Source organism: Balaenoptera musculus, chromosome 18 (genome assembly GCF_009873245.2).
Source record: "Balaenoptera musculus isolate JJ_BM4_2016_0621 chromosome 18, mBalMus1.pri.v3, whole genome shotgun sequence".
Classification (NCBI taxonomy): domain Eukaryota; kingdom Metazoa; phylum Chordata; class Mammalia; order Artiodactyla; family Balaenopteridae; genus Balaenoptera; species Balaenoptera musculus.
In genome coordinates, this window is record NC_045802.1 from 3,905,876 (window position 1) to 3,931,708 (window position 25,833).

General features: G+C 44.1%; 1 protein-coding gene across 2 annotated transcripts in view; it reads left to right on the forward strand.

Annotated features, from left to right (window-relative positions):
* The window catches only part of LOC118884388 (phospholipid-transporting ATPase IB), a 545,038-nt gene that overhangs the window by 391,472 nt on the left and 127,733 nt on the right, over nucleotides 1-25,833 (forward strand). For both annotated transcript variants that reach the window (XM_036832038.1, XM_036832037.1), the window contains exons 29-33: nucleotides 4,655-4,777; nucleotides 6,753-6,831; nucleotides 22,141-22,202; nucleotides 22,870-22,926; nucleotides 24,493-24,600. In XM_036832038.1, the coding sequence (XP_036687933.1) occupies nucleotides 4,655-4,777; nucleotides 6,753-6,831; nucleotides 22,141-22,202; nucleotides 22,870-22,926; nucleotides 24,493-24,600 (429 nt within the window). The remainder of the gene's footprint in view (nucleotides 1-4,654; nucleotides 4,778-6,752; nucleotides 6,832-22,140; nucleotides 22,203-22,869; nucleotides 22,927-24,492; nucleotides 24,601-25,833) is intronic.

Below are 25,833 nucleotides of genomic sequence, written 5' to 3' on the forward strand. Positions count from 1 at the left end.
AGTGCATAGCTGGACCATTCTCTTACATAACCACAGTATAATGATCAAAATCATAAAATTTAACATGGATACAATACTACTGTCTAATCCGTACTACCCCATATTCCAATTTTGTGATTACTCTTCTATTTAGCATTTGCTTCCACTCCAGGTCTCTCCACAGAGACCCAGTGCAAGAGGCAGTTTGTGACATCTGAGACATTGCCACTGACCCCTCTTCTGGGCTGGAGTCTCTCTTGCCATTTTCTTTCTTTTTTTTTTTTTTTTTAACATCTTTATTAGAGTATAATTGCTTTACAATGGTGTGTTAGTTTCTGCTTTATAACAAAATGAATCAGTTATATCCCTTGCCATTTTCTTCAAGCAGTATTGCTTTTTTCCTTTTCGGTACTTAACGCTTCATGTTTGATTCCCCAAGCCAGCTAAACTAGAAAGTCATCGTTTCTCAGTCTAATTCTCAGAGCAGATTACATAGCATTGAAACTCCTCCATCTCCCAAGGTCATGAATCAGTGCCATCCTATTAGATGCTCATTATATCCGTAGTCAAATTTCTACATCATTTTAGGTTATGAGTAGAATGAGACTACAGAGGCTACCAGTGACAAAAGCTACCATGATCAAATGGATTTCAGCTACATTTTATCCATTTTTTAGTGAAGAGATAACTCTTTAACACTGTTTCAGAAAATATATCCTCCTTAATTTTATCAAGCCAGCAGAATTTAAAGAAAACTGAGCCAGCCTTACTTATAAACATAAATATAAAAATTGTATATAAGGTATCAGCAAATAGAGTTCAACAGTGTATCAAAAGAATAAAATATTTGACAAAGAAGGATTTATTTCAGGAATATAGGAGGCTCAAAATTTTTAAATGTTTCTAAGTATCACTGTATCAGCCAAAAAAAGAAGAAAAATGTGATCCCATCAGTAGATGGTGCAAAAGTCTTCGAGTCAATTCAGCTGCCGGTTCCAAAATAAGGACTCTAAATAATATAGGAAAGAAATGTCAATTAACTATAATGCAGACTATTTATAAAAAAACCAGTAGCATATTGCCATAAATGGTAAAATTCTAAAATGATTTCATTTTAAATAAGAAATAAGTCAGGGATTCCTGCCATCACTATATAATTCAGCATTGTTTTGGAATTTTCAGTAACTGCCAAGAAAATTAAATAACTATTACAAATACTAGGAGAAAGTAAAATATTTCTGTGCTTATACAAATATGTGCACCAAAAATGGCCATGTTAAATATGTACATATATGACTGTACATCTAAAAAACCCAAAACATACCAGTAAAGAAATACTAGAATGATAAGAAAATTTGATAAGGTGGCCAGATTCATAATAAATATATAAAAACCCATAGTTTTTTTCTGTCCTGGCAATCACTAGCTTTTTTTTTTTTTTTTTCTTTTTAATTCTAACAATGAGCACTTAGAAATGCAAGGAGAATAATAATTCCTTTCAAAATAGCAATTAGAATTATACATTGCATAGGAATAATTTTTATAGTACCTACATGAAAAACACCCAAAATCTTACCTAAGTATATGCAACAAGATTTAACCAAATGGAAAGTCATACTATTTCCTTGTATGGGAAGACTTAGTATCATAAAAAACTTAAGTATCAACCCTTCCAAAATTAGTATATAAATTTATGTGATTCCATATAGAATCCCAATGGATGATTGTTTGGGGGGTGGGGGGAGAAGGGAATTGAATAAAATGATATTAAGGTATGAATGGAATTAACAGGCGTCTAAGAATAAATATGCAAAGCATGTTCAAAAAAGACCAATCAGAAAGGTAGACTTATCTGAACATCTGGCTATACTATAAAGCTGCCATAACCACATCAATGTGATACTGACAGAGAACTGGACAAATAAGTCAGGGAACTTAGCACTAAAGTTGGTGGTCCAGGGAAATGTACATTTTTTAAAAGTAAGAGTCAACATCTTTAATTTTTCAAGCTGGAGAGTATTAAATAGAATATAACAAGCATTGCTGACAGGGAAGCAGGGAGAAGATGGTTGTCCTTTCTGAAGGGAGAGATAAACAATGGAAACCTTTTCTGAAAGCAGCCAAGCAGCATCGTCTAAAGTTTAAAATACATGTATTTTTTTTACCCTTACAGCCTACTTTTGGGAATCTTTCGCATAGAAATAAAAGATAAAGGATAGATGTTACAATACGATCTAGGTGTTTATTACATGATGTTTGTGGCAACAAAGAACTAGAAATAACATGAATGCCTGTTCATAGGTGATGGTTGAAAAACTATGATCCATCCATACTATGAAATATTATGTGAGCATGAAAAAGGTTGCTTCGGGGTCAAACCCAGGGTACTTGGGGACTTCCCATGGTGTATTTTTTAATGAGAAGAATAAGATGAAGAAAATGTGTTTGATGTCTCGTTTCTGTAAAACAAATAATGATCCCGAGCAGTGTGTGTGTAGAGGGGGAAGGGGTATGCTACAAGCTGGGTGAGAAATCTGGTAGGTTGTTAGACTGGGGGTGTGATGGGGGAGAGGATTTGAAGTGGGTGGAAGGAGGAAGTCAAGTGAAAAAAGGAAAAGAAAAAATAAAGCTGGCTGTGTAAACAGTATGCAGATAGCTTCTTTAACCAAACAGTGAGGGCAAGTTTATATACTGAGTATGCAGAGCTTTTGAGATGTTTGTGGGGTGCTTTCCTCTAGCGTTTGTTATTGTGAGATGTGAATGCCACCACTCTGGATCTTTTTCTCCCTGAAATCTGTAGAACATTGACATCCCAGGGCTGTTTTCATCTCCGCTCCCGGGTGAAGATGGAGCTGCTGGTGAGCTTTATGGGCCTCACCCCACTGCAGCTCTACTTGTTTTATCCCAACAGACTTGGAAAAGACTGACTCCTCTGGCTGGATGTTCAGGCTCCTGGGAACTGGTGTGCAATCAGAACTCTCGTAGAGACACACATCCAGTTCCCACGGCCCTGAGAGCTTGCTGGGCTTGTGGGTACAGACTTGCTTGATGCTGATGCAGAGTAGAGAGCGACCCGTGCACACACCCAAGGAGAAGGTGGTCCTCGGGTCTGCCGCACCGCCTGGGCTGGATGACACGCTTGTTCCAACCCTCTTCTTCAGCTATGTCACACGCTATAGAGGACAGGTAAAGGTAACAGTCTTAGGAAGCACCCTCCAAGGGACTTCCCTGGTGGTACAGTGGTTAAGAATCCGCCTGCCAATGCAGGGGACACGGGTTCGAGCCCTGGTCCGGGAAGATCCCACATGCCATGGAGCAGTGAAGCCCGTGCAGCACAACTACTGAGCCTGTGCTTTAGAGCCTGTGAGCCACAACTGCTGAGCCCATATGCTACAACTACTGAAGCCCGCACACCTACAGCCCATGCTCCACAACAAGAGAAGCCACTGCAATGAGAAGCCTGTGCACCGCAACGAAGAGTAGCCCCCGCTCGTCACAACTAGAGAAAGCCCGCACACAGCAACGAAGACCCAATGCAGCCAAAAATAAATAAATAAGTAAATACATTTATTAAAAAAAAAAAAAAGGAAGCACCCTCTGCCCAAGAGCTCGTCATCCTGGGAGGTCATTCTGTCTCCATCCCAACCTTGTCTTGTGTCGTGTCCCTAGCCAACCGCCATCCTGAACGTCCTAGAGCTTCCCCACAAACGTGCTATCCGTGTTTGTGCCTCAAAGCTTTGTGAGGGTGGGAGGGAGGGAGACGCAAGAGGGAAGAGATATGGGAACATGTGTATATGTATAACTGATTCACTTTGTTATAAAGCAGAAACTAACACACCACTGTAAAGCAATTAGACTCCAATAAAGATGTTAAAAAAAAAAAAGCTTTGTGACGGGTGTTCCTTTCATGGAGATGCTTCCCTCTGCATCCCTCCCACCCACACCCATTACCATCCTGCCAAATCCTGCAGGTCCAGTACCTTACAGGGCAAAAGCTCTTTAGTCCAAGCATCCTTCCTTGATTCCCCCTCTCCTCTCCCCCAGGAGTGATTTTGCAGAGTGGTCTGTTTTATATGTTTGTTCTGCGCCTGTTGCCAGCTGCCCCGTCCCCAGCTCTGCAGCAGACGGAGTTCCTAGCAGTCGGGGACCTGCTTCCTTGCCTTCTTCCTCCTCCTGTTTGTAAATCTCTCTTTCCCTGGGGATTATCACCATACCTGGCCCATCATGCATTCCCCTTAAAAGTCCATCGAGTGAATAAGTGGGTGAAGTACATAGTGCTTCCTGAAATGTGAGTGTAAAATCAGGATGGAAAGTTGCAAATGGGGCCTCAGCACTCACAGGAAAACACTGCCACACTGCACAGAGCTCACCATGGTAGGATTCTAAGTCACAGCTCGTCTACAAAGGAGGGCAGTTGTTACTGGAACAAGACTTCTTGGCTAATCAAATATTTAGGATGTTGTTTTTAGTGTTCAGTGTATTCATTTTATGCTGATTAGGCAACAGTTTAAAATGGTCTTTCGTTTGTTTGTCGGGAGGGTGTGCGGGGAGTCGTGAATCATTGAACCTCAGGTTCGGACTCGACCGAGAGTTAAGTCATCATCGCGTAGACCTGAACCACCGGAACCGCGTGAGTGGAAGGGCCCCTGGTGATGGCTCATTGTTGTCTACGCAGATTTTCACGGCGCTGCCCCCCTTCACTCTGGGCATCTTCGAGAGGTCATGTAGCCAGGAGAGCATGCTGAGGTTCCCGCAACTCTACAGGATCACCCAGAACGCCGAGGGCTTCAACACCAAGGTGAGCCACGCACGCACAGGGCCCCTCGGAAGGCACGGGCGCTGCGTCCTGTCCCTCAGCGCTGGTACCTGCTCACAGGGGGCGTTCGAAGGGAGGTGAGGCCCCGGGTCTCTCCCGGTATCGCAAGCCCGGTGAATTCAAGCTGCCAGATCGGGAAGGAAGCGTCCATCCCTTCCTGTTCAGTGACGCCTTCTTCTTCCCTATGTGGGCCCCCCATGACCATGTGGCCAGCGGCCCGCACACCCCGGGACCTGTGGGATCCAATCGTCCCCCACCCCATAGAGCCCTGTCGCCTGGCACGGCCCTCCCTCCATCAGTGCCTGGTTCTCAGGGACAGGAAAATGTCCCTTTAGCCAGTGAGGAAAATTGGCCAGAGGTGAACGCAGGAATCGAGTCAGGCGTGGATATTATTTTCAGTCTGGAGGATCAGGAAAGAGAAAACATCTAGACAGACAAGGAGTAGGCAGTCCTGAGATAAGCCTGGCTTAGGTGTTACGGGCGCCCCGCGATCAGGAGCGGCTAAGGGGTCTGGTGTGTCACTGACCCGCCAGCCACGGCTAGAAGGGCAGAGGTGAGGGCCCCCCGCCGGAAGGGGAAGTAGGTACCCGGCTGGGTTGGGAGGCAAAGATGCCCACATGCCTGCATCGCCGTGTTTCCGTCTCCGGTGTTTGTGCAGGGGGGGATTCGGAGGCTGGAACAGAGGCTCGATACCCAGCTCATTTAAGACACCATGTGCCGGTTGTGTGTGTGATTAGCCTGCGTGGACACCAGCCTAGGCTTTAGGGAGGATGCCACGGGAGTCCTCGGTAGAGAGCAATCTCTGAAGCCTTCGTTTTGAGCCAGGTGTCGTGCTTGTCTTCCTCCAGGGCTGCCTCCTGTTTGGGAAAGTGTAACAGGCATGTCCACATCTGGAAAACACACAAGGGGACACTGCTGGTTCTAGTGTGTTCCATGTGCAAGGAGACGGGGCTGACCAATTGTATCGGTCCTTGTTCACCATGGCTCTGTCGATGGGAAATATGGCCTGTTTATTCTGCATTGTTTCCGTAAATCGGTGTTTTACAGAGTTTGAATTCAAAGGCCATGTAAGGAGGGAGGTAGGGCTAGGACCCGTTGGAAAGGCAGCCGAGCTGAGGATGCTTGGAGACTGACCTGCAAGCATTTTGAAGATCTGGGGGCGGGGGGACGGGGGCATACAGAGGACAGGGAGAAGATAGGGAAAAAATGAACATTTAAAATAGGAAAATCCCACTGTCTCATAATTTCTCATTATTTTCTGTTGTCCCGTCACTACTTAAGATCCAACTATATATATATGACAATTCCCAGAACAATTTCTAGATTGTTAAATAAATTCAATCTGGCTTTAGTAATTCTGTCATCTCAGAGTTAAAAAGATGATTGAAATGCATTTATGAAACTATAAGTTAGAAGAAACTAAACTTCATGTTCTTTTGTTTGACCTCTCAGGTGTTAAAGAGAATTTTTAAATGTGAATGATATTCATCTAAATCCCAAAAACTGAAAAATTGAATGGGAGGGATTTTAAGGGGTAAAACAAAAGATTGAGCATGCTGTGTAGGAATTTACATTGTAAATGTTTTTCATGCTTTCAAAAGTATGGCTTCAGTCTCTTCATTAACAGTTTGACCCAATACCCTTTCTCTGGATGACTATAAAATGCAGTCTTTCTTTCCGTTCTAAAGGAAATGGAGCATCATTTACTTTTTGGATGTGGGTAGATTGTATATTGTCCTGTTTATATGTGAATATCTCTCTAGGTCTTTGTACTAGAGTAATATTATCTGGAGATAACCCAGTCATTTGTATGTAAAAGTGAGGAAATTGGGGTTTTTTTCTGCCTTCCGGAGCTGGGCATCGCAACCAGCATCCCTGACAATGAGGGGCTTGTTGAGCTACACAGAGGTCAAGAGGGTGGGCAGCTCCTGACTCCCTTGGTTTGTTTTCCCTTTAGGTTTTCTGGGGTCACTGCATCAACGCCTTGGTCCACTCCCTCATCCTCTTCTGGTTTCCCATGAAAGCGCTGGAGCACGGTAGGTAATGGCTTCGAGATCCAACTCTCAGCAGGTAGCTTTGCAGCCCCTCAGTACCAGTTGCTCACAATTTTTTCCCCCAGTTCTGCAGACCCAGAGATCACAGGAACAAATTTCAAAAGAAAAACATACGAGACATCTAGTGAGAACTAGTCTCGGCTTAATAGCTTGTAGGTTTCACCCATTCTGGCTCTGAGAACCCATTTTCTTTCCAGTTGCCTGGAGAGTTTAAATACTAGGAATTCTAAACTTTATTTTTAATAACCATTTGAGTCAAGGATCTTGAAGAAAAGCACTGTCCTATAATGAAACATCGATGCCTCTTGTCCACGAGTTTGAAATTTTCTGTTAATTGCTTGGGCTTTCGTTTTCCAAGCCTGACACACCTCTATGCCAAATAACTCAAATCTCGGGAGAGTTTTATTTTATGCCCAGTTTTCTGAAAGTCTCCTTTCCTGGACTTACACTTTTCACGCCAGCGTTTAAAGCTTGCTGGAGGACTGATTCTCCCTGTTGGTTTCAGTCTTCCCTAAGCTGAAGGAGGGTGTATTCGTTCATACTTCTTAATACATCCAAAGTGTGACCTCTTAAGGAGACATACCTTTTAGTCTCAAAAAGTGAAAATGTATTACAAGAATGCTACTCTTTTACCCCTCTCAAATCATAATAATACCCCTGGGGAAAATTACTCCAAATGTTGACTAGAGAAGGCCTTTTATTGTACAGAGAACCAACAAATATAAAGTTTCCAAGCTTCTTTGTTTCTGTCAGTGTTTTTTTGTGCTTCAGATGGACATGATTCATCCTCACTGATGTGCTTTAACCTGTCAAATATTGACAGAGAAAATGCATGCACAACGAATGTGTTATACTCTATGACCTTTTCTCTCAGTTTCATCAGATGCCCTGTTCCTTCAAGGGTCCCTAAGTCTCTAACTCAGAAAATACAATTTTCTGCTTCCAGCCCCACCCCCAAAGGGGCATTCTAGTGGAATCATTCTCTTTGAACGATAAAGCTTTCCTGTGATTCATCTTTACTAATAGTGGATTTAATTTCTTTTGAAATGGTTTTGTGAGTAAGGGCTTACAAATATAAGAGTGTTGACTGTGGTTTGTTTTAGAAGCTCTGACAGTTTGGTGATAAAGCAGCCATCATTGTATCAGGCTGGGCTGGGGATGGGAGGTAGTGTGTCTTGTGTGTCTCCTGAGCACAAGAAGAGGTTTGGCAGGTGTTCTTTCATCCCGGAGCCCAGCCTTTCATCCTTAGGAAGAGACAGGCCCCCCAGCCTCTTATCTCGGCACTGACTTTGTCCCTAAATATGCAGTGCTTGCCTTTGGACTCACAGAAGTTTTGCAAGATGGTCATTTCCTCACCTGCTTCAGAAGGAGCTAGCGTGGCCCATTTTCAGCAAAGATGATGGTTTTCTGATCCTGAGTCATGATTATGTGCTTTGAGATTGTGGTTGGTAGTTTATGTTGGGATCATTATTGTTTACCCAGATTCCATCATGTAAATCCATTCATTCTCCTAATGTGGTCTGTGTTTAAAAGGGGATAGAATCCCAAGAGTCACTAATTTACCTAAGAGAGATCACCAGATGAATTTCAAGTTGGTTTCTATCACCCTTACCTGCTTCCCTCGGATTAGCAATTTGCCAAGCAGCCAAAAGGATGATTTGTTTTTCCATCTTTAAAATCATTATCACCATCATTGTCAGAATCATTATTTCATCATATGCCTTCAGCATAGAGGTTTTCTTTTGGTTGTGTTGTAAACAGTAACCTTTTGAGTGAAACTGTTGAAGGTGAAATAAATAGCAAACATTAAGCGTATCTGGCAAAGAACAACAGGAGGCCAGTTGGTGTTCTTGGTCACTAGTTGATGTCGTCTAACAAACGGAATGAATATTTTAGGATTAATTTCTAAATTCTCACTATTAATATACAGCAAAATGATTATCGTTCCTTAGCGCTATTCATTCATGTGATCCTTATGTCTGAGACACTGTGGTAGATTCTAAAGGTGGTGGGTAAATGAATCAATGCGGGTCTCACCTTCAAGGAGTTTGTAGTCTGGTAAGGGAAGTGGGTAGTTCTCTCGCAAGGCAGAAGATCATTCTCAAGTAGAATACAGGTAAAGTGCTCTCGGATTGTAGAGGGCTGAGAGAGAGATGCCTTTCATTTGGGATGATTCATGGCTCATTCGAGGAGATGATGTGTAGCCTTAGCCTGAAAGTCCAGGCAAAGGGAGATGTGGAGGGTTGGAGGGAAGAGCCAAACGAAGGGGAGCGATTCAAGACAGATGTGGAGAGCTTGAGAAGGTCATCCCTTACAGGGTGGAAGGCAGGGAAAAGTTGGAGAAGGCAGGTGAAACCTGGATTGCAGAGGACTTTGAATGCGATGTTAAGAAATCGGGACTTGCTTTGGAGGCAGTGAACAGTCAGTAGAATTTAGATCAAGGCAAGTATTGTGATCAGAGCAATTTCGGGGAAATGAATCCATCGTATCTCGTTAAGGTGAATGGTAGAAGGCAAACTGGTGGCAAGAATCCTAGTTAGGTTTCCGGCTGACCCAGGGGAGCTTAAGGAGGGTTAGACCCAGGGACCAGGAACATGTTTAGAGAGGAGGGAACATGTTTAGAGAAGAACTTATTCAGCAAAGTTACTGCAGACCTATGATGTGCCAGGCGCCGTGGACATAAGAGGTGGACATAAGAGCATGTCTAGCTCTGTGGGGGCTTCCATAAGGTCAGAGCTGACCATCAGGAATGGCACACATAATTGTTTAATGGCCAGTGTGCTGCGTCCTACAGGCTGCAGGGGGAGCTTGTAATACCGGGACACCGCCTAGTCTAGCGGGTCAAGGAAGCATCTTCTCCAAGGAGGCGATACTTAAGTTCTTAAAAGATGAATAGGGGGTGATCCAGTAGGGCCGGGAGGTATGGGTAAAGGCGGGGAGGAACAGCGTTCCTGGCCGGGAGCTGGGAGAGCCCGTGGGCAGTGGCTCCCAGTGGGGTGGGGGTCGGAGGGCGGGACTCGGGACCTTGTTCGGCCTCTGGTGAGCGTTTCCGGACACTGAGCATCCCTGGCCCTGGACAGTGAACCCGCCCACCGTCACCCTTTTCCCTGTCCTTGTGCAACTGTGAATCAAAACACGTCTGCACACATTTCCAGCATCCCTAGTCGAGAGAGCTGTAGCATTGTGGGTGTTAGGTGACGGTCAGATCACCAAAACCCAGATGGGGACTTTTTTTACTGAAGGGTTTAAGGTAGGAGAGTTACACCATGGGACTTGCCTCTGAGGAAGATAAGACAGCCGTGTAGAGAAATACATAACGTCTGGCAAGAGCATGGGTTTTGTGTGTTTGTTTTTTCGGGGGCGGGGAGAAGGAAGTCAGAGGTGAAAATCAAGAAAGCTTGGAAGTTAGAGAAGAGCCGGGATATGGCAGCTGATTGGATTACTTACGTGCTGATTGTCCTAAATATAAATGCGCTCCTGTTACACTTTGAATCGCCCCTTAGAAGGATGCATTCACCCTGCTCCCAAAGAAGTGTAGAAACGTGACACCAGTTTGAGACAAACCGGGGCACTTTCAGAGTATGGGGACCCTGATCTCACAGAACAGTGCCTTCGCCCCCCCCCCCCCCCGCCCCCCGCTCCAGCCCCAAGTCCTGCTGGAAATTTTCCGTCAGACACGTGCCACACTCAGAGCCCTGGGGGGCTTTGCTCGACCAGGGGCTGAGGTCTACAGAGCAGCTTTGTTCCATTGTTTCATGCTCTGTGGACTGTGTCGCGGAGATGGTGGATTTTACCAGGAAATTCTCTCCGGTCTCCATGGAGACAGGCTTAGGTACATGCAGTGCTGGTCACTTCCCAGCATCATTGTTGGGAAGAAACATTTCTAAGAAGGTGTGAGCCTGTTGTTCATTCCTTAGGAAGCTTCCAAGAATTTTGCTTTGCTTATTTTTGCGTGGTTTTGGATAGAATTTTCAAAGCAGTCCTTGGCTGATGGAGTTGGTGATGATTCATTTCAAGTTTCAAAATACATTTTTCCACTCCAGCAATTCCGTAAATCAGATTTCTTCCAACCATCACAACCTTACGCTCACGGCCACAGCTGGCCTCTAGCCTCCCACCCTTTGATCTGAAACATGATTTTAGGTTAAAACCAGAGACATCACCTTTGCAGGAACCAAAATTCATCAAGACCTTGGTGTCAGGCCACACTCGGGCTTTCCATTGGTGTATCCAGTCTGCATATTTGAGCAACCCTCCTTAAAGTGGAATGCGGTTATTGGCAAAAGGCCGTAAAATCCGTTTTGATTTAAAAAAAGGAACTTTTCAGATTTTTCTTGATGGAATTTAAGAGGGAGGTGATGGGAATATACTTACCAGCAGAGAAAAATTCCCGAAAAAAAATTGTTCTAGATTCCTCACACTCTACACTCTGGAAACCATTCCCTCCTCTTTCTAGAAGAAGAAGTACCATGTGGATACTTTGAAATACCATGTGGATAATTATTGGCACTAATTAAGCAACAGGGTCTCTGAACATTCTTGGAGAAGGCTATTTTATACTTTTCAGTAAATGTGCTACTGTAAGACGAGGCATGTTTTATAAACTGAAATAATAGTGCACATGTATAAAATGAGGTGTAGGGGTACTTCTCTCTGCCTGTGCCATTATTGGGTCATTTAAGCTTGAATTATTTATGACCTATACCTATTACCGTAAACTTGGTTATTTTATATCATGTCAGTTTCACATTAAGCTAAGTTGGGGCATGACTGCCATTGTTCTCTGAGATTGCAACTTCTTAAAATCAATTACTCATTCATTGAAAAAAAAAAAAGATAAGTGAGTGTGTCCTCTGTGCAGGTCAGTATTGGTAGATGGTAGTGCACATGACAGGCAAGGTCCCTGCCCTCGTGGAGCTTACACTGGACAAGGCAGGACTGAACAAAAAGTGTAGCGAGCGGACAGTCAAGGTCAAATGGAGTGCGTACCAAGGACCACTAACCTGGTTCCAGCTTTAAGGATTGCCCCCCAGAGGATGTGACAGCATAGTTGAAGGCTGAGCAGGAACAAGCTAGGGAAAGAGTAAGGAGGGAGGGGTTTCAGGTTACGGGAAGTAGCATGGGGTGAGAGGGTGTGACTCCTACTCAAAGAAGACACCTGTGGGTGGAGGATTGGGGAGCAGTGCTGTGAGACTGACTGCCTTGGGACGATAAAGGATGGAGACCAAGGAATCAGACCATTTCCAGCCTGTTGGGACAAGTGAGCCTTTTGTAGTATGAGTTTACTGGGAGCCATTGATGGGTTATAAGCGGAGAACCATGTATCTGATGAATTTTAATGTGACCACACCGGCCGGGATGATTGTTGGCATTCGGCTGGTTGGCTGTTGTGTGGTCTTGTGTCGTGACTGTGTCAGAGAAGAGGATGGATGGGAGGGCTGCTTAGGAGGTAGAATTGGAAGGGTCCGATATTGCATTAGTGAGTGCTTCCCTAGTCTGCCTCAACCTGTCAGGAGAATTGTACTGTGTCCTCAACCTGTCAGGAGAATTTGCTTGTTCTGTCACAAAGCTTACCCGTAAAATACTATATTTTAAAGCATTTTAAAGTAAGGTATGGGAAACAGTAGCCGACATTTTCTTCCCATTGCAAAGTCACTGACCATACTGTGTACCCATTTTAAGATCTAAGATAAATGAAAAAGATCCAGAGACGATCATTCAATGCTAAATGGGACAGAAAAGGGGAGTAGTAACTCCATGTGGCTTCTGCCATCTGGGAAACCCACTGAGAGGACAGGGTAGTATGAACAGTCACAAAATCCTGAAGCATATAAATGAAGTGAATGGAACTTGCTCACTAAAAACGAGAAAGACAGAACACTCTGGAAGCTTCTGGATTTATACAGATGAAACTGTAGCTAGCGTATAAATCTAAATCACTAGTTGCTAACCCCGTCACTGTAGTACATTCAAAACCAAGTTTCCAAATTCAAAACGTTTTCTTCTGTTCTGGTTAGTCTTAAACACAGTGAACTCGTAACGTAAAGTCCGCCTCATGTTCCTACAGGACTGTTGTTTGGAAACACATTATGGGGCAGAAGGGCCGTTGCTTTCATGCACTTAAATGTTTCTTACATTTCAGTGTCTCTCTTAATAAACTCTGGCATATATTTTAAACAGTTGGGTTTGATGTAATGTTGTAAGAAGCGTGAGCCAGAGTTCCCAGATTTCACCCATATAGCTTTTCTCGGGAAGTTGAATCGAGGTGTGTTAAGGTGGGCATAGCTGCTACAACAAACAGCCCCCAAATATCAGGGCCTTAGTCTAGTAAAGGCTTATTTCTGCCTTGTGTAACGATCAAACGGAGAAGTGCATTGTACATGGGTGTATTGACTGTATTTTCTTATTTTCTGCATTTGTGATGCCCTGATATTTGGGCCCGTGATCCTGGAGAGACTGTGCTCCCAGGGTTGGCTAATTCCTAGGGAGAACAAACAACTGCCCCACAAGCATGCCTTTGCTTCCCGGCCAACCATTCTGGCTCCCACACCCCCAGCCATCTCTGTACCTCACTGTCTTACACCAGGCCAGTATCCCCTGCCCAAAGTCACCCCCGGGCCAGGTACCCCATAACTAGGGATCGACCTAAAACCCAGAGACTGTTGAAATTACTCACACTATCCAGTCCTGAGCTTAAACAGTGAACCTACCCTGCTCTGTCCATTTTGTCCCGTGAAAACCCCACTAGAGGCTCTGGGCCATGCTCTCCCCTCCTGCCTCCTGACTGACCCTGGTGCTTTCCCATGGCCCTGCCTGACGCCCCATGCGTCCTGTTTCTAGGGATCCGTGAGTATAAACTCCTTCCTTCACGATTATCACGTCCATGTCTGTGTGTCTTTCGACACCCGATTAAAACAAGCCCTAGTTATTCTCAGTATAGTGGCGCTCCGTCTGTGCAGGACCCCCGAGTTCACCCTCCGCCTTCACGTGGGGATGGGAGAGAACAGAAGGACTGCTTGCTCTTAACCTTCTCCGGCAGGAAGCGGTCCATCACTTCTGCTCATGTCTGATTGGCAAGAACTAGTCACGGGGCCCCACGTAGGTACGAAGGGCCGCGGAATGTCATTAGACTACGCTCCCGGGAATAAGAAAAGAGCCTGTGCCTACGAGGTGGCTGTTTGACATTGGCAGGCAATCGAGTTTACTTTCCATCATCATTTTTACTTCCTTTTCAAAATCTATTTTTAGTAAACAAGAGTGAAAAAAGAGATTGAAATCTGAGTTTCACATCCTTAACTTTATCCAGCAGAAATGTCAGCAGGGAGGAGAAAATCCAGCAAAAGGCTTATATAACCAGGAACTTAACCCAGTGCTGGTTATGAATGTAATTATAATCACTAACACTTGTATAAACTCTACCTTTTAGAAACTCTTTCCAATAGTTTATACCACTCTTTACCAAGAAAGGAAAAAATAAATTTTCTCTTTGTGAATACATAGTGTTGGAAGCAGAAAGAATTGTTTCAGTTGTAGTACAGACAGTACAGACATTTGAGCAAGATGAGTTCTAAGCTTATTTGTAAATTAGCTATTTGAAACTTGGAAGACATTTTCACTCTTAATATTCATCTGATAGTAGCTGGCTGGCATCATACCTCCTCTGAACCTCCGGAGTCTTAAGAGGCCCCAAGGGTGAGACGGGGGAATGGAGAGCCTGATTAATATTCTGGAATCAGGCCTGCTCTGAACTAGTGCTGCTGAAGGTTCTAGAAGCAAAAGGGTGGGAGAAGGAAAACAGGAGGAACTTGGCATCTGCTCTGCAACCAGGATTCTTGGCAGGTGTCCTGATGTGGAGGGAATGGTGCCACCTCCCCTAATTCTCCCGATGGAGTCCTATGTGAGTGAGATACCTGTGATTTTTTTTTTTTATAAAGTTTTTAAAATTTTTGGCTGTGTTGGGTCTTTGTTGCTGCACGTGGGCTTTCCTCTGGTTGCGGCGAGTGGGGGCTACTCTTCGTCGCGGTGCGCGGGCTTCTCATGCGGTGTCTTCTCTTGTTGCGGAGCACGGGCTCTAGGCGCACGGGCTTCAGTAGTTGTGGCGTGTGGGCTCAGTAGTTGTGGCGCACGGGCTTCGTTGCTCCGCAGCATGTGGGATCTTCCCGGACCAGGGCTCGAACCCGTGTCCCCTGCATTGGCAGGCGGATTCTTAACCACTGCGCCACCAGGGAAGCCCTACCTGTGATTTGGAATCCAGGCACTCCACGGATTCTTACTGCACTAAAAACACACACATACGTCCACCCCATCTGTTTTCCTGATTATTAAACCCTGTCTTCTCTGGCTGCACAGCACTATGCTCTAACTTAGTCTTCAGATTTTGCTTTTTGTCTGAGCCCTTTCTGAATACATTTTTGTGGTTTAGCTGGGCCATGATGTAATGTGTTTAATGAGCATTTAATTGAAATGGCATCCTTATAAGATGTCATCAACCTAGCCCTCTGGAAGCATCTGAGGTAAGTTCCTTTATCGTTCTGTTTAGAAAGCGAGACATACTTTTGTTACAAACCGTGGGTTTTCCCACAGATATTTTCAGAGAGCTTTTTGCATGCAGCATTTGGGGTCATCACTACTCACGCGAGGGTCCACGTGGGTTTGTCCCCATTGTTCACAACAGTCTGTTTTAGTGTCTGCGTTTCTAAACCTCATTTGGCTAATCCTACATCGTGTCAGTCCCTGGATCCAACCAGATTTTGCAGATAATGTAAGTCTGGACGAACAGGCTTAGCGGCTGCTTTGGGTCCGAGGGTCCTGAAGCCAAGGCATTGTATCGGCTTCTAAGAGAATGACTGGCTCTCAGGACGCGGCTTCTAGCTCTGGTATTTTGTAATAATACTTTCGATGTTTTTGGCGGCACCATCATTATATTAGGTTTTACACCACATGTGGCCACAGCTGGTCATTCTAAATGTGACTCAGTGCTTTATCCGACAAAGCAGCTGGGAAACTTTCTCGCTCTTTCAGGTTCTTTACTCTGTGGAGCTCCTTCCCTGGACTTTTGGTCCGGCAACGTTTCGGCTCTCATCTGGGTGGATCTCAACCTCGGCCTGCACAGGGCTGATCTCACACCGTTCCGTGAAATGCCGGCGGTGCTGACGCAACAGGCAGCCTGACCCTCCTTCCCTCTGCCCTAGCTCTGCTGAGCCTTCGTGAGCGAACGCTAGGTTTCCGTTGGGAAATGCTCAGTGTCCTGCCGGTTAACAAAGGTCTGGTGAGATCACCTCTCTCCACTTGTACGTTTGGTGGAGCTCTTTAACAGGGACCTTTTTAGGATCTGGTGTGGTCTGACCCCTGCTGACCTCACCATTCTGGCCCCTGTAGTACTCCTATCCCACACCCCGCCCCGCCCCGTGCATCTCAAGGTTCTACCCCAGCAGGGCAGGAGTTCACCTCCGCGCCTCTAGGCGGGCTGAGTCCTTTTGTGCCTGAACTGTCCTTTCCCCGCTCCCTGCCCCCTTCCTCCCAAACATCCCTCTGTACCACCCCATGCTGCTTTGTCTGCACTAATCTTCTTCTTATCGTTTACATAGATGGTGGATAAATATTGTCCTGAAGGCTGGCTTGGGGACCCAATTACTCATCTTGGCTTGGGGGTTCTTTTTCTCCTATCAAAAAAAAAAAAATCACTTGAGATTTTAAATATCCAACTAAAATGAAAACAGCTAAACCACAGGAAAGTTGTTTTCCTGAGTGGAGTGGTGGAATCGTAACAGTACTGTTGAGATTAAACAAAGTGGGAAGAAGTAATTTGTCAGCAACGTGCTTCAGGAATAAACTGGACAGTCCAAACGGGCTTTTCCAGCCTTGAATTATCAGCAAGCTGTATCTTATTAATGCGTTCATCTGCCAGTGATTGTTTAGGACTTCGGATCTTTTCTTCAGGAGGATGTTATTGGCAAGTTTTAACAAGGAATGATGCCCACAGGTATTTGCCTCTAAAACAGTTGAAATATAACCTTTAAGAGAATACTGTATTCCGTGGGAATTTCCCCAACAGGGTGGGCAAAGCAATGACTTGTGACTTGTTTAGTGGATGCTATCTTTTCCTAGGCTCTTGACATGTCCCAGAATCTCAAGTTAGTTTGGGAGTTTCTTCTTCAAGGAATAAATTATCCCCAGGTGGTATTAGTTTCGATTGGGATAGGAGATGCTCTTTCCTAAGCAGAAAACTAAAATGCAGTATTGAGTTATCCTTCCAAAATGATGAGCTGAAATAGTAGGGTTATCCTGCTTCACTAAAAGTTATCTGAAGTGCATTCAGATTAGTTCAAGTGCAAACATATTATTTAATGCCAGTAGCATTTTACTGTCATGGCAAGGTAGAAATTAATGCATTAGAAAATTCTAGAAGCTGCGGTTGGACGATGTCCCTGGGTTTCACTATCTGTTCCTTCTATTCAAGCTGCGGTTGGAAGATGTCCCTGGGTTTCACTATCTGTTCCTTCTGTTCATGCCAAATTGCCAGCATGGTGGTCCGTGGTCTTAAGTGTCTCCACGGACATGTTCTCTTCACCAGTGAGCTCTCAGTCCCAGAGGTAATCACAGAGTTTGCCCACTTTAAAGGCCATCAAGCGATGGCAGTTGCATCCCTTTGTACCAAGGTCTCACCCTGTTTCTCTGCTGATGGTGTGAATTGAGAGGTCCCACCACACTCTCCTCCTCGGCCTGACCACAGAGGAGGGGGTTCCCTTCATTAGTCGCTCTTTTTTTTTTTAATAAATTTATTCACTTATTTATTTTATTTTTGGCTGCATAGGGTCCTCGTTGCTGCGTGCGGGCTTTCTCTAGTTGTGGCAAGTGGGGGCTACTCTTCATTGCGGCGCGCGGGCTTCTCATTGCGGTGGCTTCTCTTGTTGTGGAGCACCGGCTCTAGGTGCACGGGCTTCAGTAGTTGTGGGACACGGGCTCAGTAGTTGTGGCTCGCGAGCTCTAGAGCGCAGGCTCAGTAGTTGTGGCGCACGGGCTTTGTTGCTCCGCGGCATGTGGGCTCTTCCCGGACCAGGGCTCGAACCCGTGTCCCCTGCATCGGCAGGCGGATTCTTAACCACTGCGCCACCAGGGAAGCCCCTCATTAACCACTCTTACTTTGGGGTGTCTTCTCTCTACTTATTCCAGCTCCCCTGTTTTCTTTCCTCTAATGCTGTGATTCTCAATCTGGGGAATTTTTCCCCCAGGAGACACTGGCATTGTCTGGAGGCGTTTTTGGTTGTCACAACTGGCATCTAGTGGGGAGAGGCCAGGGGTGCTGCCAGACACCCTGTAATCACAGGACGGCGCCACCCCCCAGCCCCCCAACTAAGAATTACCTAGAAAAATGTCAGCAGTGCTGAGGTTGAGCAGCTCCGGACTAATGAAATGCCCACCCCAACTCAGAATAAAAGGCCAGATCTCAAGGGGCTACTGCTGCTTCCCGCTCTTGTGCCCTGGGTGGTACAGAATCTCTGCCGTGTGAATCTCATTTTCTTTCCACCTATTTCTCTGCTAGAAAGTTCCTCCCCCGTTAGGTGTTGGTATTTCAAACGAGTTCTTCTTAGTCTAATTATTTTTCCCCTTGAAGTTGTCTTCTTTTATTCTTTGGGGTCCATTTTTCTAACTCAGTTAATGAAAACAATCTTGTATTACAAAGCTTACAGTTTCTCACTAAGCGTGTGACCTTGCATGTCATTTAGCTTCTCTTTGCTGCCCCAGTTGCCTCATCTGAAATATGCAGGTCATAATACCATTTCATAGCATTGTTAGAGCATTAAAGAAGTATTACATATATTAGTGTTGCATATTAGTAATGCTAATAGTCTTATATTAGCATCACATATATTAGTAAGTATACTCACATAGGTAAAGTGCTTAGAACAGAGCCTTTCTTATACTTAGTAACATATGTTATCTATTTTCAATGTAGAATTAACAATGTCTAACAGTTTTTTGTTCATTATTTGTATATCCTTAAAATATGAAACACATTCTAAGCCCTCCATATTTAGACAAATGCTTTGTATATTTAATTTCTTTTAGTACATGAATCAACCAACGTTTGAAATATTACTATCAAAAGGAAATTCACAAGTTGTCAAGCCATAGTTGTAAACCTTGGTTTTCAGCTTGGTCTCCTAGCCCTTCTAACTCTTCCATCTGACCAGAGTTTTCTCTAGACTGTGTCAGGGCTTCATGTAGGTAGAACTTCAGGGCCCTCAGATCACTGCTTTTCACAATTAAAGGGTCTTTTCTTCATTCATGAACACATAGTATGAGACTGAGGTTAGGAAATCCATCCTGAGCTAAAATGAACTGCTCGAAGGCTCAGTAGTTGTGGCTCACGGGCTCTGGAGCGTAGGCTCAGTAGTTGTGGCGCACGGGCTTAGTTGCTCAGCAGCAGTTCTTTTTTATCATAGCCACCCCGGTGGGTGTGAAATGATATCTCGTGGTTTTTGGGTTTGAATTTCCTTGGTGTCTAATGACGTTGAGCATCCCTTCATGTACTTGGACATCGATACCTCTTCTTTGGAAAAAGTTCTGTGCAGAGCCTTTTCCCACTTTTAAATTGTGTTGTCTTTTTACCATTGAGCTGTAAGAGTTGTTTTTGTATTCTGGATACAGGTTCCTGATCAGATAAATATTTGCAAATATTTTCTCCATTCCGGAGGTTTGTCTTTTCACTTTCAGGATGGTGTCCTTTGAAGCACAAAAGTTTCTAATTTTGATGAAGTCTAATTGATCTACTTGTTTCTTCTGTCACTGTGCTTTTGGTGTCAAAGCTAAGAAACCATTGCCAAATCTAAGGCCATGATTTAATCCTATGTTTTATCCTAAGAGTTTTTCGGTTTTAGTACTATGGTCCATTTTATGTATACAATTCATAGGCATTACATTCAGAATGTTCGCAGCCATCACCAATAATCTATTCCAAAATCTTTTCATCACCCTAAATTGAAACGCTGTACACTTGCTGCAGTAATGCCTCATTCTCCCCCTCCTCCCCAACCCCTAGCCAGAACTGAATTTTTTATTGTATTTTAATTACTTTAAATATAAACAGCAGCTCGAGGCTACCATATTGGACCCAACTCTGCATGCCACCAATATCATCCCCCTGGATGGATTGCTACAATTGTTTCCAAACTGGAATTGCATCTGTTATTATTCTGTTCTTGGTCATCCAGGATCTGTTCTCCCATAAAAGCTGGACTATTCCCTTAAGAACATAACTCATACCATTTTACTCTCTGGTTTCCTGTCATAGTTAGCAGAGAAATTCAAGCTCCTCACCATGACCTACGTTAATTGGCCCCTTCTTACTGTCTGGGCGCTCTCCCCAGAGTCTGCAGCCAGACTGGCCTTTGTGATGGTCTTTGAGCTCAACATTGCTGTCTGTATTCAGACTGTTGGCCAGTCCTCTGCCTGGAGCGCTCTAGCCCAGATATTCATTTAACTCACTCCCTTCAACTATTTCGATCTGCTCATATGTTACCTCCTCAAACAGATTTTTCCAGAACTCCCTGTCTAAAATAGCAGCCCCGTCCCTCTCTATTCCATACCTTCCACGTCTTCGTGGCATTTACTACACCTGACATTGTATTGTGTATCTGTTTGTTGGTGTGTTTTTGTCTTGTCTCCCTCACTGTACTGGGAGCTCCACGAAGACAGGGATCTTGTCTCCCCACTTCCCGCTTTAAAGTAGGCTTTAAATAAATGTCCTGTAAATAAAAGACTAATGTTACCCCTTTCACAGCTGTCATCTCTGTTAGAATCAAAGCAATGGTCTCCTGTCTAATCTCAAGTGTTTCTTTATTGAGGCTTTTCTTTAAAAGTGTTGTCTTTATTATTAAAACAATCTTAGGGCCAGTTACTAAAATGCTAACCCTTACAGTTTTGAATAGCTATTTGCTAATACATCAACTTGTGGCCTTCTTGAGCTTAACGTAGCCTCTTCTTTACTTTTCTGATCATTGTTTTCCTTCCTTCCTTTTTAATGAAGTCCTGCCTGAGTTTTGATCCTCCCTTCACCGTGTCTCCCCTAGGCTTTGAGATTAATCCTTTTTAAGTCAGTGGCCACCCTAGGATAACTCTCACGGTCCCCAGGAGCAATCCCTGAGTTTAGGCCAGTACCTAACGCAGCCAGTGATGTCACTTTGTGGGTTCATCTGTCCTAATCCACAAATTTACTTATCTAGAATTAGGAGAAAAGGCATGCCCTGTGGCTGGATCCAGGGTCCCACAATTACCAGATTTTCCCTGTGATGGTACTTGATCCTTATGGTGTTTGCGAAAACTAAAAGGACCTTGATTCTTTAATAAGAATCAGATTCTTCAACAAACAGTTGGGTAAATTGGTGAGCCCAAATATGTGTGTACAACAGCTACTGGGTTGGAAATTTGAACAGAAAAATCCCTATACATTTGGCCTGTAGGCCACAGATGAGTATAAAAGAGAATAAAAGGGGATTGGCAGTGTCACCCAAAGAAATTATTTCTGATCTTAAAACAGGCTTTAACCCCTCAGGGTAAAAACCAGACTTTTCACAGCAGGCTAGCTGACCTGAACTAGACAATTCTCTTAGAGTTCTGCCTTAGTGATTGTTATGTACATTGTAATAGTCATCCTTACAAAGAAAAAATTGGAAAGCTATAAAATTAAAGCTTCAGAATCCTAGTTGTATTGTCTAGGCATCTCTCATTGGGTCGTTTGCATTCACCCATTTGTAGACTCCAGAAGTTCATGTAGAAGTTGACAGAGAACACAAGTAGTGAATATTCTTTTAAATTCTCTGAGTTCAGTAATCATGAACTCATTTTGTATCATGTAGTTATCTTCTGCTGTTGGCCTATAATTCCAATTTAGCAAAAATTAAAGACGAATAGTAAATGAACACATGGAAAAGGTCTAATACTGACACCCACAAAGATAAATTAATATGTTTTTATACTATTCCTTTTTCTAACTGACAAAAAAAAAAGGGAGATTTGAATCTGTATGAAAATGTAAATTTCCACACAGATCAAGTGTTTGGTTGTTTGGTTTGTAGGAAACCTGATTTTGTTTGTTTGCTTCATTTGGCAAAAATATAAGGTGAAAAAATGCAGAGTTAGAAAAAGGAGGCATTAGAATCACAGACAATGCAATTTTCGAAATTCCCTTACATTTTGATAAATGTCTCTAAAGTTCTGTTTTTACATTCTGAATAAAATAGATTGCAGTGCTCTGCTCTGGAGGGTAATTGTAACCTCTTTGTTTTTCAGATACTGTGTTGGCCAATGGTCATGCCACAGACTATTTATTTGTTGGAAATATCGTTTATACGGTAAGTTTACCTGTTTATTGAATCTTTCTTAGATGGCACATGTGTGGCTTTTACCTCTCCCTTTATATAAAGCCATTATGACAAAGTCATTATGACTTATTTCACATCTTTAAACTATATATTATAGATTCCTTATCTTGCCTGGCAAAAGGAATAAAGCTACTCTTTTCTATTTCCTCCAAACTCTGTCTCCGTATTTCTATTCGCCATCGGTGGATAGGGAGCCAAGATTTGGCAACACTTAGAGCTCGGAGTGGTTGTGAAATGCTTACCTCATATTTGAGTGAAGATTATGCAGAGTTAAGATTTCTGGACGGGTGATCAGCAGATTTCCCAATTCTTCAGATGACCATTTCACATGTACTTGTGGGGGGAAGAAAAAAAAACCAACACCAGTGGAAGGTGATTTCTCCCAAATCTTCCAAGCTAAGAAAAGGGCAAAGTAACTATTACTCGTGAGAAGACAGTCACTAAAATGAGGGCTTTTCTTATAAGAACCTGCCTGTAATTTTCCTAAAAGTGACCCCCAGAGAATTAGCTACCAAGATGGCACTTTCAAAGTCCAGCCGCCACGGAGAAACTGCCTCTGGGGAGGATTTGGGATTTCTTCTGGGAAGTGAAAATAAGTGAGGATAACGCATTTCCCAAATTCCTCTTTCTTTCACAGTATGTTGTTGTTACTGTTTGCCTGAAAGCTGGTTTGGAGACCACAGCTTGGACAAAAGTAAGTTTTCTCTAGAATTATTTCTCTATCCACTACAGATATTTTTTATGGTGTAGTATCTTTTTAAGCCCCAGGAAAATGGTTAACAATATCTAGCTGTCTTATTTTAAATTTTGCATGTAAAAATTGTGGTTTGATCTTTATCAGGGCACATTTGCCATCCAGAGTTCCCTGATGATTCGTTTGCTGAGCACTTAATACAGTTCTAAGCTGTTAACAGTTAGCTCATTTCCAATGTATATGTGCATTGTATTAAAAAAAAATCACACACACAAAGAAAATACAGAAGGACAGAAAGGAATTTTTAATTTCCATAATTTTACCACCAAGAGATAGTTACTGTTAATATTTCCTGTATAACCTTCCAGACTTTGTTCTCTGTGTATATTTTTAATAAGACAACGTGTTACAAAACACAGAGTCTGGGCTTCCCTTTTGGCGCAGTGGTTAAGAATCCGCCTGCCAATGCAGGGAACACAGGTTCGATCCCTGGTCCGGGAGGATCCCCCATGCCGCGGAGCAGCTAAGCCCATGCACCACAGCTACTGAGCCCCTGCGCCATAACTACTGAAGCCCACACGCCTAGAGCCTGTGCTCCACAACAAGAGAAGCCACCGCACCACAACGAAGAGTAGCCCCTGCTCGCCACAACTAGAGAAAGCCCGCATGCAGGAACAAAGACCCAACGCAGCCAAAAATAAATAAATTTTAAAATATATATATATATGTACTTCTACAAGGTCATAGTTCATGATTAAAGAGTATTGAGTTTTATCAATATGCCATCCCTTATGGAATCAGTCCCCAGTTTTGGACATTTCCAACTTTTGAGGATTATGGCCAATGTTTCACGTTCATCTCTGCTGTTTAAATAGGCTTCTAATTCTGTGCTCATTAATTGGGGGCGGGGTGGGAGGCGAATGTGGAAGCAGAGAATTCGTTGAGAGACAGAGGCAATGAATCCAGGTGAGAGGGGGTAGTGGCTTAGCCTGGGGCGTGAGGAGGAGGAGGCGAGCAGTGGTCAGATTTTTTAAAAAGCTGACAGAGGCTCGTGATGGATTAGATCACGGAGTATGGCTGAAAAGGAGTCAAGGCTCATCCTAGCAAGAGAGAAGAGAAATTCGCAACTCAGTAGATGCTCAAAGTGTTGTCATTAAGGGATATATCCATTCCAAATTTTTAAAAAGTTCTTTGGAAAATGAACAATCAAAGTCTCAAAATGATAAATAAACCCATCTTGTTCGTTCTGTCCGTCCCACGCCCTCTTACTAGAGCAATGATACCTTATTTATTCTGCTCCAAAGTGGAGCGAACACTGGCGAGGGACAGAGAGGGGCCTGGTGACACTGTAGGATGGGTCTACAGGACGGTCAGCTGTGGTGGAAAAAGCACTTTCCTCTTCAGGATAGTTTGGGGCCACTAGTTACTTAAACTCTCAACCGGTGTCTAGTAGAAATCTTTCCATAAAGAAAGGTGGCGTGGACCCAGGGCTCCTGCAGCGGGTGGTGGTCAAGTGGCTACTGGGTCGGCAGAGAACCCTGCCTGAGTGTCTCTTTTCTCCTGTAGTTCAGTCACCTGGCCGTCTGGGGAAGCATGCTCATCTGGCTGGTGTTTTTTGGCATCTACTCAACCATCTGGCCCACCATTCCCATCGCTCCAGACATGAAAGGACAGGTCAGTGCTATTAACTGTGGGCGGGCTTTCCGTGTCTCAGGACAAGCTGGTGTCCGCCTGCTTCCGTCAAAATGTATCAGGTGGGAAACAAACCAAATCAAAGCCCCTGGAAGAGGTTGTCCAGGCCACAGAAATAGCATTGGAAATTTTAACTGTTACATAAACTGTCAACTTAAATCCTCTGACCTACCCAGTGTGTCCACATTTCCTTAATGAATTGCATGTTAATTACAGGTCTCATGTGTACCGTTCACAGACTTGGAAAACGGGAGATGTTTTGAGTCATTCATAACCCCATGATTATACTGATTGTAGTTTCGATGTTGGATATTATTATACTTTGATTAGTTGATAATCAGTCACCTGTGAAAGATAGATCTAACCACTCTATTAACCAGATCATTAATTAAGCAGAATATCTCATTGTTCATCTCTTAACTGGAGAGGCTGAGATTGAAGACCTTTACGCTAAAATCTAAAATCCTTTAGATTTTATCTTTTTCGTCTTTTATATTATCTTTGTCCAGTGTTTGAGCTGGAGCCATCAGCACTGACACCCTGGGTCTTAGGATCCCACAGGATCGGGTCTGAAAAGGACCTTGAAAGCCCTGGGTTCCAAATGCCCTCCGTTTACAAATGAAGCTGTAAATTTTGTTTTACAGGGAGATTTTTCAGGGTTTACAAAAGAATATGGGATTGGTAGTAAGGGACACAGAACGTTTATGAAGACATTGCAGTTTCTTCTTTCTTTACATCTGAACTCCTTTGGAGGCCTCCGCACTGGCGGTCCCTGGCTGGTCGTGCCCCTCTTCACAGGGCAGGCGGTCGTGGCACAAGGGCGGCATCCCAACTCTAGTCTGTTCCCCGGGTTCCCAGCACCCCGAGTCTTCCAAATGGCCAGAAGCCTACTCACCAGGCCTGCCCACTTCTCTCCCCGGATCCAGGCCCGGAGCGCACCCTTGGGCCCAAGGACAGCTCTTTGTAGGGGGGTGATGTGTGCTGGGTCCACTGGAGGTTTGCTCTGGGACACCCACCCACGTCTGCATGAGGACGCTTGTACCGCGAGTCAGAACCAAGCGTGGGGAGAGAAGGACTGTGGGTTGGGGGCTTCTGCTGCTTCCTGCCCCAGGACTACGTATTTTAGGGGCAGGCCTATGCGTGGCACATCAGGCCACTATCTTTGCCTCACTTACTCTGCAGAAATGAGCCCAAACTCCGGGCCTCCCCAAGTCT